At 47.3% G+C, this 17,452-nt stretch overlaps 1 protein-coding gene across 1 annotated transcript; it reads right to left on the bottom strand.

Moving 5' to 3' along the window:
* Positions 1–11,845: 11,845 nt before the first annotated feature.
* On the bottom strand, positions 11,846–14,584 carry C9H11orf91 (chromosome 9 C11orf91 homolog). The gene is made up of 2 exons (XM_054437736.2): positions 13,860–14,584; positions 11,846–12,035 (listed from the first exon to the last, which is right to left on the bottom strand). The coding sequence occupies exons 1-2, from the start codon at positions 14,353–14,355 to the stop codon at positions 11,950–11,952; spliced, it is 582 nt and encodes a 193-aa protein (XP_054293711.1). The 5' UTR covers positions 14,356–14,584; the 3' UTR covers positions 11,846–11,949.
* Between the last annotated feature and the right edge of the window lie 2,868 nt (positions 14,585–17,452).

Here is a 17,452-nt window from a genome sequence, read left to right as displayed (position 1 = left end):
TATTTGCACATCATCCTTGTTTCTGTGTAACAGGTCACACAATCTGCAAAGAGCCTGCTCATATACATGCATGCATACACCCAAACACACATACTCACATGCCACACACTGGACAAGTGGGCCTATCTGATTGTCCAGTGACTCTTCCTAAGTCACCTCCAAGAGAGAGAAGAGACCTGGATTCCTGGAGGACTGCACAGAGGAAGAAGCTGCCACCTGGAGCCTTGCAGGGAGGGAATAGGCTCAGCCATTGACCCACTGTGTCACCTTTAGCAGTGACTTCATTTCCCTGAGGCTATTTCTTCATTTATAAAGATGTGCCATTTTGCCTGCCCCCACAACAGTTAACTGGAAACCAAGCCTGCATGAAATCCCAAATATTCCCTCTTCCCAGACTGAACACAATCTAATCAATTAAGAGGGGAAACTGTAGATATATTCTTCTATTCAGATCTGAGCTGTGCAGTATGGTAGTTACTAATAGCCATGTGCCTATTTGAACTTAAATTTAAAAAACTAAAGTGAAATAAAGTTTAAAATTCACTTTCCCAGTTGCACTAGCCACATGTTAAAACTCAACAGCTACATGTGTCTGATGGTCACCAGCGTAAATGGCACTGATATGGAACATTTCTGCCATTTCAGTAAGTTCTATTGGACAGTGCTGATTAAGATCATCCAAACATTAATGGCTAGTGACAGACAATAAAAAGATAAACAGTAGTCTATATAAATAGATATATGTCTGAATAATAGGAACTAGGTAGACAAACAGAAGAGTACACAAAAACCAGAAATACATTGTAGATAATGCTATGAACTGAATTGTGTCCCCCGCTAAATTCATATATTGAAGCCCTAACCCCCAAAGTGATCGGATTTGGAGACAGAAACCTTAGAGAGAGAATTATGTTTAAATGAGGTCATGAGGGTGGGGCCTTCATCATGGGATTAGTGCCCTTATAAGAAGAGGAAGAGATACCAGAGCTCTCTCTTTGCCATATGAGGACTCATGAAGAAGGTAGCCATCTCCAAGCCAGAAAGAGTCCTCAACAGGAACCAAATCAGCCAGCAGGTTAATCTTGGACTTCCCAGCTTCCAGAACAGTGAGAAATGAATGTCTGTTTTTTAAGCCACCCAGTCTGTGGCATTTTGTTATAGCAGCCCGAGCAGACCAATACACATAATAAGAGTCAATGAGTTCAGCCCAGCTTCTCTTGTTCATGTGAACTGGACTTTTCATCTTGAAACCAGTTCTACAAAGAGCAGATTTTCCCTGGGTGAGTAAGATGTGGCTCTCAGCAGACAGCCACCTGCAGGCCTCTGGGAAAGGCCAGGTGCTGCGCCTGTTTATTATTGCAATGAAAGCCTTCAATGGCTGCAGTGTCTCCTTCTCCCAAAAGGTTTCTAAATTGGATTTTCCCCTAGGTTATAATGAACAGGCTAATAAATGTCAGCCCTGGATGTGAGAGGACTAGAAAGGGGAGACCGTTTCATCCCATGTCTAAATCCATGCTGCCACCTGGTGGATCCCACTATAAGAGAAATGTGGGGATTTTGTGTTAATGACCAGAAACCTTGTTGCAAATTGCCCAGTGAACCCAAAGAGGCAAAGATGATGGTGAGCATTAGCTGTTTGTCACATCATGAGCTGAGCAGTTTACATACATATCTCAGGTAACTGGCAACAACCCCAGGCTGGGGGAATTATTGTGCGCCTTTTCCAGATGAGAAAAAGGGCTTAGAGATTTAAGAATCTATTTTTTTGAAAGAACAATTGGATGAATAAATGAGTAAACAAAGGAGTAAATGAATGCAGGCTTAGTTTATATGCATTGTTTTCAGAGTTACAGAATGTTTGTACTGGATTCAGGTAAACTCTGAAATGACAGTGATAATCCTGGCTGACTCTGTGGATAAGTAGATGGAATAATTAACATCTATTGAGTACTGGCTTTGGACTATGCATTGTTCTGAGTACTTCATACATATTAACTTACTTCAGCCTTATAGCAACCTATGAAGTGGGGGTGCTATATAATCTCCTCATTTTATAAATGAGGAAACAAAGACACAAAGGTTAAGCAGTTTGTCCAAAGTCACACAGCTGGTGTGTGCTGGGATTTCAACCCAGGCAGTCTGACCCCAGATCCAGCAATTATATACCACTTCTCAGATTAAAAGGGCTGTCTTAGACCTGTCTCTGAATCTTGGTAAAGAACTCAAGGTACATCTTGACCCCATCCCCGAGCCTGTCATAAAGGCACTTGGCCCAGATGAGTCCCAGGATATTGCATCTAGATCATCCTTTCTTATCATTTTATGCAACTGATGTTTCCACCATAAGTCAAACCATAAGGCTGAGACTGCATTTCCCCCCTCTATCCACAGCCAGCAATGTGCTCCTTAAGCATATGGAGTGTCCACTTTGTGCAAAACCCTGTGCTCAGGATGACGATGATGACAACACAACCCCTACCCTTAAGAAGACTGCAGTTGAGCTAGGGAGACACACTGATGGGCTATTATAATCCAGGTAGTAAGTCCCAGGAAAGGGGATGCCCAGAGTACAAAGGGAGCTCAGAGAAGGGACACATAACCCAGACTGGGGATTGGAATCAAGGAAGGCTTCCTGGAGGAAGTGACATCCATGCTGTTGGGAGAGGAGCACTTCCCTTCTGCTTCCTTCCAAGAGCAGTACGGGAGTCCTGGCCTCTTACTGCCTCTTTACCCACCCAATGCCCAGTGATTGATTGGGACTTGTGATTCATAATTTGGGGAAGAATAAACTGGGCATACTTAGCAACACCCTGCCATTCCTCCTGGCTTAAGTAAAGAGAGTGACTGGCAATGGGCATCTTTGATAATGAGCAATAGAAACTAAACTAAGGGAAACTAAGAAAGGCATCGTCCGAACATTTAGAAGGAAAGGAATGAGGTGTTGCCACTGGACAACTCAGCTCCAACTACCATTTCTTGGAGAGAAAACATGAGAGATGGAGAGTAGCCTGCCCGTGATCATGTGTACTTGGAGCCTGATGCCACTCTTGTGAGTTCCCTGGGAGCCAAGTTAGAAGGAAGCTGACTGCAAAAGGCAGGAGGATGCAGTGAAAAAGAGACGGGAGGGGAGCTGCCTGGGCTCCTGGTGGCTTCCAGGCCCTGGTGCCAATTGCACGAGGCCCATGAGGGGTCCATGTATCTTTGGCAGCCAGGGTCCTTCTTTTGGGAAGCAGCTGCTCCACAGTTCCAAGTGGTTCTGGTGGGGATGCAACCACAGGACCCTGGCCACCTCCTCCCCAACATGGACAGAGATGGAAATGTAGCCCGAGCTGGGCCAATCACATTTTCTCTCTAAGAACTGGTAGTTGGAGCTGAGTTGTCCAGTGACAGCACCTCGTTCCTTTGCTTTCCTTGTTCGGACGATGCCTTTTTAAATTTCCCTTAGTTTAGTTTCTATTGCTTGTAACCCAAGAAGCCCATTACCAGTCACTCTCTTTACTCAAGTAAGTCAGTTTGAGTGGCCTCTTTCCCCCCAAAACCAAAGAGCACCTGGAATAGGTGATACTTCAGCTTTGCATCACAGATTTTCTGGATTCCTATTGTCGATTGAAATTACAGCTGTTTCACCAGAAATAACTTGATAAATGTTTATTGGAAGCCAAATGTGAGGATCGACCCAGGAAGAGACACACCAACAAAGCTGGGAGTGTCCTAGAGTCTGTTACAAGTTAGAAAGCTTTTATGGGAAGGTTTAGAAGAGGGGGGGGGAGGACTCTTCATACAAAGAGTTGTCTTTTTGTTATTGGAAGGTATAATAAAGAGATTACAGTCACTGGCTACAGATGACAACCTGCAGGCTAAAATGTCTACGGGCAAGACAGCAAAGTTTCATGATTCAGAAACAAATGAGCAAAACTTCATGATTCAGAAGCAAATCAGCATCCTTTTCCATGTCAGGGATGCATTAACCACTATGTCAACAGTTTAAGGAAATCAAGATAAGATTCTTTACTCAGAAACAGGATGTCCTCATGAATCACAAAACTTCTGCTAGGTGGGAAGCCTGACAAATGCAAATTATCACTATTTAGTCACTTTTGTGGCAGCTGCGGCACAGATATGTTCTCGGATGTGCTCATGCGCTGGTGTGGACAGAATGACAGGATTGAGTGGTGACCATCCACCCTTCCTTTTGGGGACTGCCTACAGAGAGGCCATGCCCTTGGCCTTGTCTGTTGGGTGTGGGCCATGTGATACTGCCTGGGAGGAATGTAGCTGGCTCCCTCTAGAAAACAAAACCCTCTTCCCCAAACTGCTTCCCAGCCACATTCACCCCCTTTGTCACTGCTTATGGGGCTGAGCTCCAGGGCCTGCACATTGAATGCTTCTCCCTCCCTGTGGACCGGGCCTCCCTCCAGGTCACATCTCGTGGCCACCACCACTTCCAGCACCAGTGGCTCAACAACGAGGGCTGTGTACTACACAAACAGGAAAATAATATTAAAATGATTCCCAGTTTGGGGCAGTTTCACATCTGTCATTTTTTGTTGTTGTCCCCACTCCCAGCCCCCATCCTGTGAAAGCAGCGTCTCCATTTGCCTGATGTGGAAAGAGGCTGCGAGAGGCTGGGTAACTTTCCCAACGTCACAGATCTGGTTAATGTCAGAATCAGGACACTGTTCAAAGGAAAAGGCCAATATTGCCTGAGGCACCAACAAGGTATTTACCTCCAGTGAGACCAAAAGCGGTAAAGCAGTAATTAAATGTCTCTTCCTTCTGTTCCCAGCTGACTTCCACTGAACCCTGCCTGACCGCTTTGGCACAAAGGGTGGGCACAGGTGACTTGGATAAGGTAGTAGGAGGTCTTCTCATCACACCTGAAGTCTATATTTCTTTCAGGAGTAATAAGCTTATGATGAAAGGATCATGATATAAAGAGCTGGTTATCTGTTCTATCAGGTTTCATGCTTCATCTTGCCCAAACAGTCACCACTGCAGGAGAAGGCCTTCAGCCTCCATCTACAGGCCTCTACCTCAGCTTTCCCTCTACCCTAGTTTCTTGAAAGTAAAGACTGCTAATTGATCTGATTGGCCAGGGTCCAGGACAATTCCTTTGACCCTACTTACCCAGTGGATAGGTTTACTACATCTTAAAGGTCAGTACATGGGGGCCAGGTGCAGTGGCTCACACCTGTAATCCTAGTGCTTTGGGAGGCCAAGGCAGGAGGATTGCTTGAGCCCAGAAGTACAAAACCAGCCTGGCAACAAAGTGAGACCCCCGCCTCTACAAAAGAATTTAAAAATTAGCCAAACACTTGGGAGGCTGAGGTGGGAGGACTACTTGAGCCCAGGAGTTCGAGACTGCAATGAGCTAAGATCACAGCACTGCACTCCAGCCTGGGTGACAGAACGAGACTCTGTCTCTAAAAAGCATTAAAAAGAAAAAATATATAAAGTCAGCACATTGGGCTTTCCTTCTTCCCTGAGTTCATGCAATAGTCAGACCCACGACAAGCCTGCCTCCATGGACGGGTGAATCAGGCTCTTGTCTCTTTCCTGTCTGGCACTGAGTGGGCAAATCAAGCCAGAGGAAGCAGCGAGCTTCATTTATACCATCATCCCAGCTTTGAATGCTCCAAAACAGCTTTCCTTCTAGCTCAGCTACAAATAAAGCGGTGCTTTTGTTTTTCATGTAGCTGGTGGTGTGCTAGTAAACTCTTTTCAACCAACTCTTCTCAGTGGAGGTCTGAGAGAGCCAACCCTGATTTGTACATTTGCCAATTTCCTTGTTGTAAATACACTCCCCGTGGCCAATTTCAAAAAAACCCACATGACATCATTCAGAAGATATGCACATTAGCATACCATTATGTAGTATTTCGACCACACAGACACAATAGGCATAAATGAGCTCAGGAGTACAGATGATAGAAAATTGTAGCAAAATAATTAGGAAGCGATGAATTGTGAATATTTGTTACCTTCGTCTTAAATATGATTTAATTAAAAGTTGCTATGGTTTAATTTTTAATAATGGCTGTATTTAATAACCAGCTCATACCATTCCTGAAAATTTGGCAATTAGTTCTCGTGAGCCCATACAAACTGGCTCCGGCACACCACTGCATTTATCTATTATTCTTTGCATGTGGCGTTCTCTCAATCAAGCTCTCAATTGCTTTCCTCTGCCAAGCACCCTTTTCTTTGAGGAACAGCCTCTTTTGTTTCATTTTGTTCGGAGGGGCTGTCAATTACATGACAGTTACATCCCACCAACCGGTGGTAACAGGACCTGTGCCCAAAGTTAGGCCAAGCCATGGGGTGAGTGGGGAGGTGGCAGGGCTGAGTGTGGGCATTTCTGGGACCTTGGCTGTAATATTACCAAACTATCAACCCCATTCTCTCTTGCCAAGTTGTGGGAAGCAACCTAGCCAACACCAAAACCACCCCCTAACAGTATTTACATGTATTGGAAGACCCTGACCTCACTGTCCTCCCCATCTGTCTCTTGCAGGGGCTCCCTCCCTGCAGGGGCTCCCCCTCTGCAGGATCACTGTGGGCTACCTGTGGCCCTAGACAAGGGTCACACTTATGAAGGACCCTTTCCACACAGCCCTGTCTGTTCTCAGGTTCTGGCAACCACTCCCTCCTCTCTGTTCTCAGTTTCTGGCAACCACTCCCTCCTCTCACACCTACCCGCCTAGGGTTAGCAACAGCTCGGTGGGTGATAATCCGCATTCCCTGCCCACAACCTTTGTAAACACTCTGTCTTAGTCCATTCAGACTGATAAAACAAAATACCATAGACCGGGTGGTGTCTAAACAATAGAAATTTCTCATAGTTCTGGATGCTGGGAAGTCGGAGATCAATATGCCAGCAGATTCGGTGGCTGGTAAGGGCCAGCTTCCTAGTTCGTAGAAGATAGGAGTGGTGAATAAGCTTGCTGGGCCTCTTTTATAAAGGCACTAATCTCATTCCACCCTCCACCCTCATAACCTAATCACCTCTCAAACATCCCACCTTCTAATACTATTGCACAGGGGATTAGGTTTCAACATATGAATTTTGGAAGGACACATTCAGTTTATAGCATAATCCCTTTATTAAACACTCTTCAAATTAGCCAGTTTGGGTGTTCCACGCATTTCCTGCAGGAACCTGGCGGACCTCCCTCTGTACTCCCCACGCTGCATTGTTCATTATGCTCACAGGAGGCTTTGTGGGCCCAGCGGACCAGAACACAAGCTCTGGAGTCAGCCCCGAGTTTGAATTCTACCTCTCCTATTTACTAGCTGCAATACCAGCCTCACATCACTTTACCTCTTTGTGCCTCCATGTTAGTCACCTGTAAAATGAGGACAGCAGTCCCCACCTCAAAAGGTCATTATAAGGATGGGGTGAGACGGTCCATGTAAAAAACCTAATACAATGTGTGATACCTACAAACTGCCAGTAAGTGTTGATGACTTTTATTACATTGCTTTTTAAAAGTATGCAACAATTATTAACTATATTCATCATGCTGCAGGTAGAGCTCCAGAACTTATTCATCCTAAGTGAAACTATTTTGTTTATATTTCCCTTACTGTATTGTGAACTCTTCTTTGTTCTTTTCCAGATTTTTCTCTCTATAATTGGAGACCCAGAAGCTAAACCTGGATTAAAAGGACTTGTACCACAGGAATGGCACATGGGCCCCCGTACCCCCATGATGGTACTGGTTTCCATTGAGCCCAATTAAGGTCTCCAGTTCTCCACAAGAGCTCCCAAGTGCAGATGGGAGTTAGTACTTGAGATATGAACCGATGTGTCTTCTCTGGCTTGGCTCTGCAGGAAATGAGAAAGTTGTCAGTTGATGTGAATAGTGTCTAGTGGTGGCAGCCTGGTGCAGCCATCTCCAGAAGACTGGGTCTCAGCTGCCACAGGGGATTCAGGACAGGAGACCGTACCTACTGCAGATGTTTCCCCCCGGCCCCCCACAGATGTGTGTGTGAGCACTGAGGGGTCAGGGGCAAGCAAGTGTTGCATCATCATCCCTGATGTGAGCACCGAGGGGTCGGGGCCAAGCAAATATTGCGTCATCATCCCTAATGGTCTGCCCTGCCACCCACCATTTTAAGGGCATCAAGAGGACACCCGAGGGCTGCAAGGGGATGAGAGTTCCTGGAAGAAATGCCAAATGCTTCTTTTTTACAGCTCACCTCAAGCTTCTCCTGTATCTGCGCCTCACTGTGGAAGGAGAGGTTGGGGTAGCCTTGATAGACCTGAGTTCTAAACCCAGCCCTGCCACATCCTAGCCATGTGCCTGTGGGTAAGCCACTTTCCCTCTCTGAGTCTCTGCTTCCTCATTTGTAAAACATGCCAAGAACAGTATCTGTTTCACCAGCTGGCAGTGAGAATTAAATTATTCAACTCCACCGACTCCCTTAGTGCCCAGCACACGGTTTGCACTTAGCAGGTGGGCACTTTTAAGGAATATGGCCTGGGGAGGGCTATTGGGACTCTGGGGAAAGAAACAAGGCCATGCCAGACATCTCTGTCTCCATCTGAGCTCTGCACTTGGTTTTCCTGATGCCTGGTTTGTTCCCATTTATTCTTATTAAGATTCTCCACCCCCCACCCCGCACCCTTCACTGCCCTCTGGCCTGGCCAGCCTGAAGTTTTCTGGGAGAACAAAGGAGCTTCTCTGGTAGCAACCAGCCTAGGGCTCAAATCTGGCTTCTTCCTGGGGAGATATTGATTCCTGGAATCAATATCTGGATTCCAGAAGGGCCTGGAATCTCTGCCTGGAATAGGAGGGTTGCTGTGTGTAGAGCAGAGGTTACCATGTCTGGGGGACTTTCCACCTTTATTTTACTTGGCCTGCATAGTGTTTTGGAAACATTTGAATTCATTGTTAAGATTTAGAAACCAGCAGCTTTCACCTGGCCTTGTGCTCACACTGCTGCCCTGCCAACAACAAGCTGGAGCTGGGTGTCCGCTGCCCCTGTAGTAGGGGCATGAGCTCTGAGGCTTGCCAGTTTCCACCTGGCTTCCTGGGCGCAGTTCCAGGGTTTCCAGCCTGGCCTTGTAGGCATGTGCCTCTGTGTCCTCAAGACAGAGGTAGCTGGACAAACTTTTGTGCATGTGTACACAACTTCCAGGGTTCCCACCTCCCCGTTTACCCATCTACCGGTATCTGCACCCCCATGCCACAGATGTAACGCCTATTACTACAAATGAGCCATCTCGACTCCCCTCAAAAGCCAATCTCTTTACTGTAAACTAGATCCCCCCTGCTGTGGTTTGAATGTTTTTGTCCCCTCCAAAATGCATGTGTTGGGAACTTAATCCTCAGTGTAAAGTACTGGGAGGATAGACCTAAGAGGAGGTGTTTAGAATCTAGGCAGAGCCCTCATGAATGAATTCATGTCGCTATTAAAAGCATGAGCTTGCAGTGAGCCGAGATTGTGCCACTGCACTCCAGCCTGGGCGACAGACCGAGACTCCATCTCAAAAAAAAAAAAAAAAAGTGCTTGCTGGAGTGGGTTCCCTCTTCTCTCCTGCTCTTCTGCCATGAGAAGATAGAGCTAACTGTTCCTCCCCTCTGGAAGACATAGCATCCAAGGCGTCATCTTGGAAGCAGAGATATCACGATCCAAACTGTTGGTGCTTTAATCTCCACCTTACTTGCCTCCAGAACTGTGAGAATACATTTCTGTTCTTTATAGATACTCCAGTCTGTGGAGTTATAGCAGCACAAAACAGACTAAGACACCACCTCTCTTGACCACTCAAGGACACCATTCCAGCAATTTCCCAGATCTCTTCTACATCATCACTTTTTCTCTCTATTGCATCATTTCTCTCAGGCCATGGTTATTTCTCCCATCTTAATAAAAACCTTCTCTTATCCCTACTTGCCCTACCAGCTACTGCTCTCGTTCTCTGTGATCTTCTGCAGCTAAACTCCTCTAAAGAGTGAGCTACACCCATTGTCTCCAAATCATCCCTTCATTCACTTTTAATACCACTCCAGTCAGGCATTACCCCTATCACTCAACCAAAACTGCTCTGGCAAGATCAGTACTAACATGTGGCAAAATCCAAGGGCAAATTCTCAGGCTCACCTTACTTGGCCTGTCGGCACTGTCTGTCAGAGGCGACCACTTCCTCCTTTGGCTGCCGAGACACCTGACTCCACTCCTTTTCATTCTCCTTTGCAGGTTCCTCCTGTTCTCCCCATCTTCTTAAGTGAGAGTGCCTCCACCCTCAATATTTGGTTCTCTTTCTCCCTACCCTCACTCCCTTGGTGATTTCCTTTGACTTCGTTTTTTAAATAAACCTACCTGTCAGCAACTCCCCAATGTCTACCTCCAGCCCAGGCTTTCTCCTGAACTCCAGGCTTATATGGGCCCCTGCTACACAGCTTCTCCACCAGGAGGTCTACCAGACACGAAAAACTTCACATATCCCAAATAAAACTGCTGATTGTCTCCCCAAAAGCTGTTCCACCTGTGCTCCTCCTTCTCACCAAAACCTGTTCCACCTGTGTTCTCCTATCTTAGATTACCACTCTGTGCTTCAATTGCCTGATACTTCTCACCACACCCACTGCTACCCACATGATCTTTTACTTGGTTAATTTTTAGAGACAGGGTCTTGCTCTGTTGCCCAAGCTGGCATGCCAGTGGCATGGTCATAAGCTCACTGTAACTTTGAACACCTGGGGTCAAGCGATCCTTCCCACCCCAGCCTCCTGAGTAGCTGGGACTACAGGTGTGCACCACCACGCCGGGCTCAGCATGGTCTTTTTAGCTGGAATATTAATTACTACAGCCTCCTGACTGCTCTCCCTGCCTCCTTGCTTGCACCCTTGTAGTCTATTCATATCACAGCAGCACAAGTCAGATCCTGTCACTCCCCAGAAGGCTGTCTAATGACTGTGTCCCACTTGGAGTAAAGCCCAGAGTTCCTACCGTGACTATAAGGCTCTATACAAATGGGCCCCCTGTGTATTCACCCCTACCACTCTCCCCTCACTCCTCCTCCTCCAGCCATCTGGACTGTTTGCTGGTTCTCAAAAATGCTGCCATGCTCCCATCTTTGAAGCAGCCTTTGCACTGGCCCTTCTGCCTGGAACATTCCCTAGGGTACCACATGGCTATGACCCTCAACCTCCTTCAGACCTTGTTTAAATAATACCTCTTCAAGAAACCCCATGTGAAATTCTGCCCTGCCTTCCTCTGAGCCACCCTGGCAATCCTTACTCTGCTTTTTTCCCCCTTAGCATGTCATCTTCTATGATACCATATTATCATTTACTTATTTATAATATTTATTGTCTCTCTCCCATCCCCAATCCCAAGTGCCTAGGCACAAATAAGCACTCAATAAATATTTCTTGAATATATGAATTTCTAGGAAGGGCCAGGGCTTTGATAAGATTATCAGAGAGTTTGTGGTCCAAAAAACATGTAAAAAAAAAAATCAAAACACCAAACACTTCCAAGGAGTAAATATGTTTGGGAAAAAAAACAAACCACACACCAAGCCCCCACTATTCCAGTCCTCAAAGAACCTTTCTGAACAGAGACACAGCAGTAGAACCAATATATATATTGCCCTTGGTTTCTCCCGTTTCCTTCCTGATAATCTGTTGTTCTGGTTTGCATGACTGTGGTAGTGTTGGGGGTTCCCTCCCCGGTCTCGGGAGACCTTGAATGCTGGCTGGACAGCAGCTTCTAGACACCATGAGAGAGCTCCCTCAGCAGCACATAGAGAGGAGAGAGACCGTGAGATTTACCACGCAAAGCGGGCACTGTATGTGAAGTACATGCTGGTAGCAACAAGAACAGCGGTAAATACAGAACAGAAAATAACCATCTTTGAAATGACAACAAATGGGACACATTATCTAAGCAGTAACACCTAAGGAGGTGGCTGCCCAAGCTCCGGTGGGCAGCTCCTCAGGAGAGAGAGGCCGACTTCTTTCCGGGTTGCCTGGTCTTCAGTCCTTGTAACTTTTCGTCTTTTAGCGCCTTCAGGAATGTATCTGCGGGAGAGCAAAACAAACTTAGCCGTAATAGAGATAAGGGCTTTTCCTAACATTTCCAAAGCAAACTCTTGGGAAGCAACTGTGCTTCCTCGAACCTAAAACCCCATTTGTGATCCAAGATGGGAGAGAAAAAAAAAAAAAACAACGAAAACTCTGACTGTAAAAACATGTAACTGGTTCTGACTGTACATGCAACACATCCAGTTACATGTGTTTTTATAGTCAGAGTTGCTAGGTCCTGGATTTCTTTTTTTTTTTGAGAGGGAGTCTCACTCTTTGGCTCAGGCTGGAGTGCAGTGGCACAATCTTGGCTTACTGCAACCTCAGCCTCCTGGGTTCAAGTGATTCTCCTGCCTCATCCTCCCGAGTAGATGAGATTACAGATGCGTGCCACCAAGCCCTGCTCATTTTTGTATTTTAGTAGAGACAGGGTTTTACGATGTTGGTCAGGCTGGTCCTCAATGATCCTCTTGTTGTTCAGGCTCCTGACCTCAAATGATCCGCCCGCATTGGTCCCCCCAAAGTGCTGAGATTACAGGTGCCAGCCACCACACCCGGCCCCTGGATTTCTTAACTATGTATTCGGTTAAGATTTCTTAACTATTAATACATACATAATACTATGTATTCATATTACATAATATGTATTCATTATTATGTATTACATACATAATACTATGTATTCATATTACATAATATGTATTCATTATTATGTATTACATACATAATACTATGTATTCATAGTTAAGAAATCCAGGACTTAGCAAAGCCCAGTTTTTCTAGGGACTGTTTTCCTTCTATGGCTATGAGAAAGGGTGCATTACAGTGTGTCTGATGAACTGAAGACCATTTCCATGGCCACATGGACCTAAGCATTTAGGTTATTTCATACTTCCCTTCTCTGTGTGGCAGGGGAAGCCAACTTAAGCCGTTATATACAATAGTTGGAATGATCTTTTTAGAACTATCTGCCCTTCTCCAGTGGTCAAGGACAAGCCTTAGCCAAAACAAGTGACGGGAAAGACAAAGTCTGCAGGACAACCTACCGCTGCTGGAAGTTCTACTTTGCAATAGGTCCTTCTTGGAGTACAATGCATTCAACAACTTTACCCTCCAACATGGAGGAGTCATTCAGCTAGTAGGCTAAGGGATCCTGCCCGCATCAGCACACCTGGTCTCCCCTGGTCCAGAGCCCTAAGATTTCAGACCTAAGACCAGATATCAGCCCAGGATCCTGGTGAGAGAACTACCGGCGCCAAGGCCACAGAGTCCCGGGGGGCTGCCCTCCAGCATTAAGAAGTGGAGTGTCCCAAAGCTGCCCAGGAAACGGCCTTGGGCCTTGTGGTTCTTGCACAACTCCCACCTCCCCCTACAGACAACTGACAGTCACCTACTTCACCTTCCCCCCCATAGAGAGCCCCGGTTTAAGACCGAACATTAAAGCTTAGGGACTGTCTGTGGTGGGTGGAGCTCCAGAGTACAGGGTAGGAGGATGACTGTGCAGGAGGATTAAAGTTCAGGACAGGGTGGTGGATGGAGTTCCAGGTGTGGAGGCTCAGAGTCCAGATTACCTAAAGGGTTTAGGATGGAGGGAGGATGGAGTTTGGGACTAAGAGGCTCATGAAGTTCAGATCTGTGGTGGGGGAAGGAGTCGGTTGAAGTCCAGGATAAGGGAGTCTGGGTGCTAGGGGATAGATTTTGGATCTGGGACTACTGGGGGCTGGACTAAAACCAGGCTACATTTCGGGGCGGGGCATGGAGCCAAGGAGGGAGCCAGGGCAGGCTAAGGCGGGGCTCGGTGGCCCTGGCGAGGTCACGCACAGCGCTGGGAGTCGAAGCCGTCCCCAGTGATGGTGAGCAGTTCCAGCTCCTTAATCCGGATCTCCAGCTCGCACAGCTCCTCGGGGTGGGAGGCAGAGGCGAGCCTGGGGGTCGAGGGGCGGGGAGCTAAGGGCGAGGCAGCCACCTCAGGCCCCGGCGGCGGCGAGTAGAAGAAGCGCAGAGGCTCGTAGGGGATGGAGGCCAGGCCCGAGGGCCAGGGCGAGGGCCAGGGGCGCTCGCCGGAGGGACCCAGGCCGGGTGGTGGTGGGGGCGGGGGCGCCGGGGCGGGGGGCGCCTGGGGCAGGGACCGGGCCCCCGCCGCCCCGCCCACTGGCGCCCCGCCCGCCTTCAGCGGCACCAAGAGCTTCTTCCAGATGTTGAAGTCGCTGAGCGGGGACGAGGAGATGCCGCGATCGTAGAGGGACGGGAAATAGAGGGGCGGGGCCGACCGCTGGCTCATGGTGGGGCTGTGGCTGCGGCGCCGCCCCTTCGGCATCGTTTGAATGAGGGTCTGCGTGGGAGGAACCCCGCGCCGGGAGACGCGCGCTCAGGCCCCGAGTCGCCGGGGTTTCGAGGTTCCACAAGCCCCGCCCCGACGGAGCGCGGCCCCACCCTTGCGCCTCAGCCCCGCCCCGAACAGGCGGGGTTCCGAAGCCCGGACGACCACGTCCTGGAACGTGGCCCCGCCCACCGGCGGCTGGCCGCGCCCGCAGTGAGAAAGCCACGCCCCCTGGCTCGCCTCACCTCGCCTCGCCTCCCGTCCCTCGACTCCGCCCACTGCCTCGCTCTGGCTTTGCGACGCCCCCGGCTCCCGTTGTCACATCCCAACATACCCTCATCCAGAACAGGGAGCGGGCCAGGGCTGCGGGAGAAAGCTTGCTTCAGGCTTCCTCTCTTTCTCCCATCAGGGAGAAAAGTATTTCCTAGAAACCTGGCCCCTGCACCAGGAGGCTTACCTCATTGCCTCACTGGCCGCGCCCACAGCAAAGAAGTCTGAGAAAATCAGTGTCTGATTTTTCATCCACTACTGTGGGAGGCAGACAAAGGAGAAGAGGATTGATTGGGAATGGCCGTTAGAGCCAACCCATGTATCTGCCAAACTTTAGCAGTGTTGAGGAAGATTATAGAAAAGGGGATCCTCATCTGGTAATAGATCTGAAGGAGTGTTTTCAGTGAAATGCAGTTTAGTTCTCTTCCAAACACAGATATCACCAGGAGCTAACAGGCAACGAGCAAACCACCAAAAGGAAATCCTGTCCGCCCTACCTCAAATACCTCACCCATTGCTTATGAGCGATTTGGACATTTTGTCCAAAGGACATGACAGCTCATTTATGTGAGTAACCTGTATTAGCCATAGACTGAAGGGAAATAACTAATACATTTTCTTGAGAGCCTCTGCCTAATGATCACTAGTATGAATAGTGATGGGTGGAGGCCAGTTAAAGAGTCAGTATCAGCTTCACAAGTTAAATATATATATGCGTATATATCTGCACACACAGTGCAAAGTGTGTGTGTGTGTCTGTGTCTGTGTGTGTAGCAGCAAAGTGGAGAGAGTCAGATATTCAAGCTGGGTAGCCTTGGACAAGTTGCTTGACTTTTAAGTAGGTTTTCTATAAAATAGAAATAAGAAATCCAGGCTGCCTCATGGGGTTGTGATCAGACAGAAGACAGAACACTGTGTGTGAAACAGTTGAACTTGGACACTTTGTCCAAACACAAGAGGCAGCTGTCCCTACTAAGGGGCATGTCTGAAACTGGGAAGCTTTTTCTTCCCACACTGAGCTTCCCACACTTAGTTGTCACAGGCAGCATCTGCACTCTGACTTTGGCAGCCACCCATCATTTATTCATACCAGTGATCGCTAGGCTGAGGCTCTCAAGAAAATGTATTTCCCCTCAGTCTATGGATAATACAGGCCATGTGCGATAGCTCAGCACCCAGCCTGTAATCCCAGCACTTTGGGAGCCTGCGGTGGGATCTCTTGAGGCCAAGAGTTTGAGACCAGCCAGGGGGAATATAGCGAGATTCTGTCTCTACCAAATAATTTAAAAAATTAACCAGGTGTGGTGGCATTTGCCTGGAGCCACTCAGGAGCTGAAGTGTGAGGATTTCTTGAACCAAGGAGGTTGAAGTTGAGGCTGCAGTGAGCCACAATCATAGCACTGCACTCCAGCCTGGGTGACAAGGCAGGACCCTGTCTTAAAATAAAATAACATAAAATAAAATAAAATAAAATATACCCTTATCTTCCATTAGTTTCCCCCATATATTTAACTTCCCATAATTTACTGCCCCAGAAGCTCAAACCTCTTTTCCTTTGTCTTGTCACTTTTCTACAATCGCCCATTGTTCAAATTGTATATAAGCTCTCAAGCCACTTCTTTGGGTTTTCACTTTGTTTCTGTAAGAACCCCATGTACCTGCGTAATAAACTTTGTCTTCTGTTAATCTGTCTTTGTCAGATTAATTCTCAGGCCCCAGGCTCTGAACCTAAGAGATTAGAAGAAAAAATTTTTTCACCCCTACAGAACCACAGTAATGCTAAGAACCAGGGTTTTGGACTCAGACTTGGGACGAAACCCTGGATCCACTATGTATTTGGCTGTGTGGCTGAACCTTTCTCAACCTCATTTTTTCATCAATATAATGGGAATAGTAATGGCATCTACTTGCTTAGGTTGGCAAGACTAAGTGAGACAGTTTAAGTACCTGGCAATGGCTTGTGTTCAACATTAGCTCTTGTTATTACATATTGAAGGCCCTTAGAAGGAAAAGAGATTTTGTGTTTTTTGTGTTATATTTTTTAAATGAAGCAATAAAATCATTTTTTATGTATATATATAGTTGAGGAGAAAAAATTACAGATTTTTTCCCCCTTACTCCAAGATAATCTAAACAGATTTTACTCTGGATGGCTTAATTATAACATAATCCATGAAGTTATAGCCAGGGGGTTAAATAAGAAGTTGATGACAAACGGTTTCTCTAACAAGTATGCAAGAAAACTCAAGTGCCACAATGAACACTGAGATAAACTGCCATCAGGAGGCAAAGTCCCTATGAGGTAATAATAAACCCACGAGGTTAAGGCAAAACCCTACGGTTGTTTCTGCAAACAAATGTCCAGGAAACTCAAGTTGGTGATGAAAGACAGAACAGTCTTGAATTCAACTTCAGCAGAACCTTTCCCTCCCTGGGCTCCAAAGCACTATGTCACCTACCTCTCCACTCAAATGCCCCATTAAGTACCATCCTGTTGGAGCTTCCTAACGCCCCTGCTCCCTGGCTTCATTTGGAACCAACTGAGAGAGACACACATGAGTCTCTCTTCGTTGATCAGGGTCAGTTGGAGGATGTAGCTGTCGGCCTGGTAGCCAGGTGGGCTTGCTAATCCTGCACCTCTACCTTAAGCTTACCCAGTGTGAGGCCAGGTTAGAAAGTCACAGGCCTTGGCAGCAGGGAGAGAGCCTTTACTGTCATAGTGAAGAGCTTGCCAAGGACAGGACTGATTCTTCCTCCAGCCTCACCGATCAGGGCAGTTGTTGTTCCACTGTCAGGAGGAGAGGAGCCAGAAAGATCACACTGA

The sequence above is a fragment of the Pongo pygmaeus genome, chromosome 9 (assembly GCF_028885625.2).
Source record: "Pongo pygmaeus isolate AG05252 chromosome 9, NHGRI_mPonPyg2-v2.0_pri, whole genome shotgun sequence".
Classification (NCBI taxonomy): Eukaryota; Metazoa; Chordata; class Mammalia; order Primates; family Hominidae; genus Pongo; species Pongo pygmaeus.
Note: the sequence above shows the minus strand (reverse complement) of the source record. Positions and strands in the feature narration are given on the sequence as shown.

Bases quoted from the DNA above. Each gene is read 5' to 3' on its own strand.
- C9H11orf91 (XM_054437736.2), bottom strand. From the start codon at position 14,355: ATGCCGAAGGGGCGGCGCCGCAGCCACAGCCCCACCATGAGCCAGCGG. The intron at 12,036-13,859 runs GTGCGTGACCTC...GCTCTCCCGCAG, and splicing joins CGGCTTCGACTCCCAGCGCT to ATACATTCCTGAAGGCGCTA.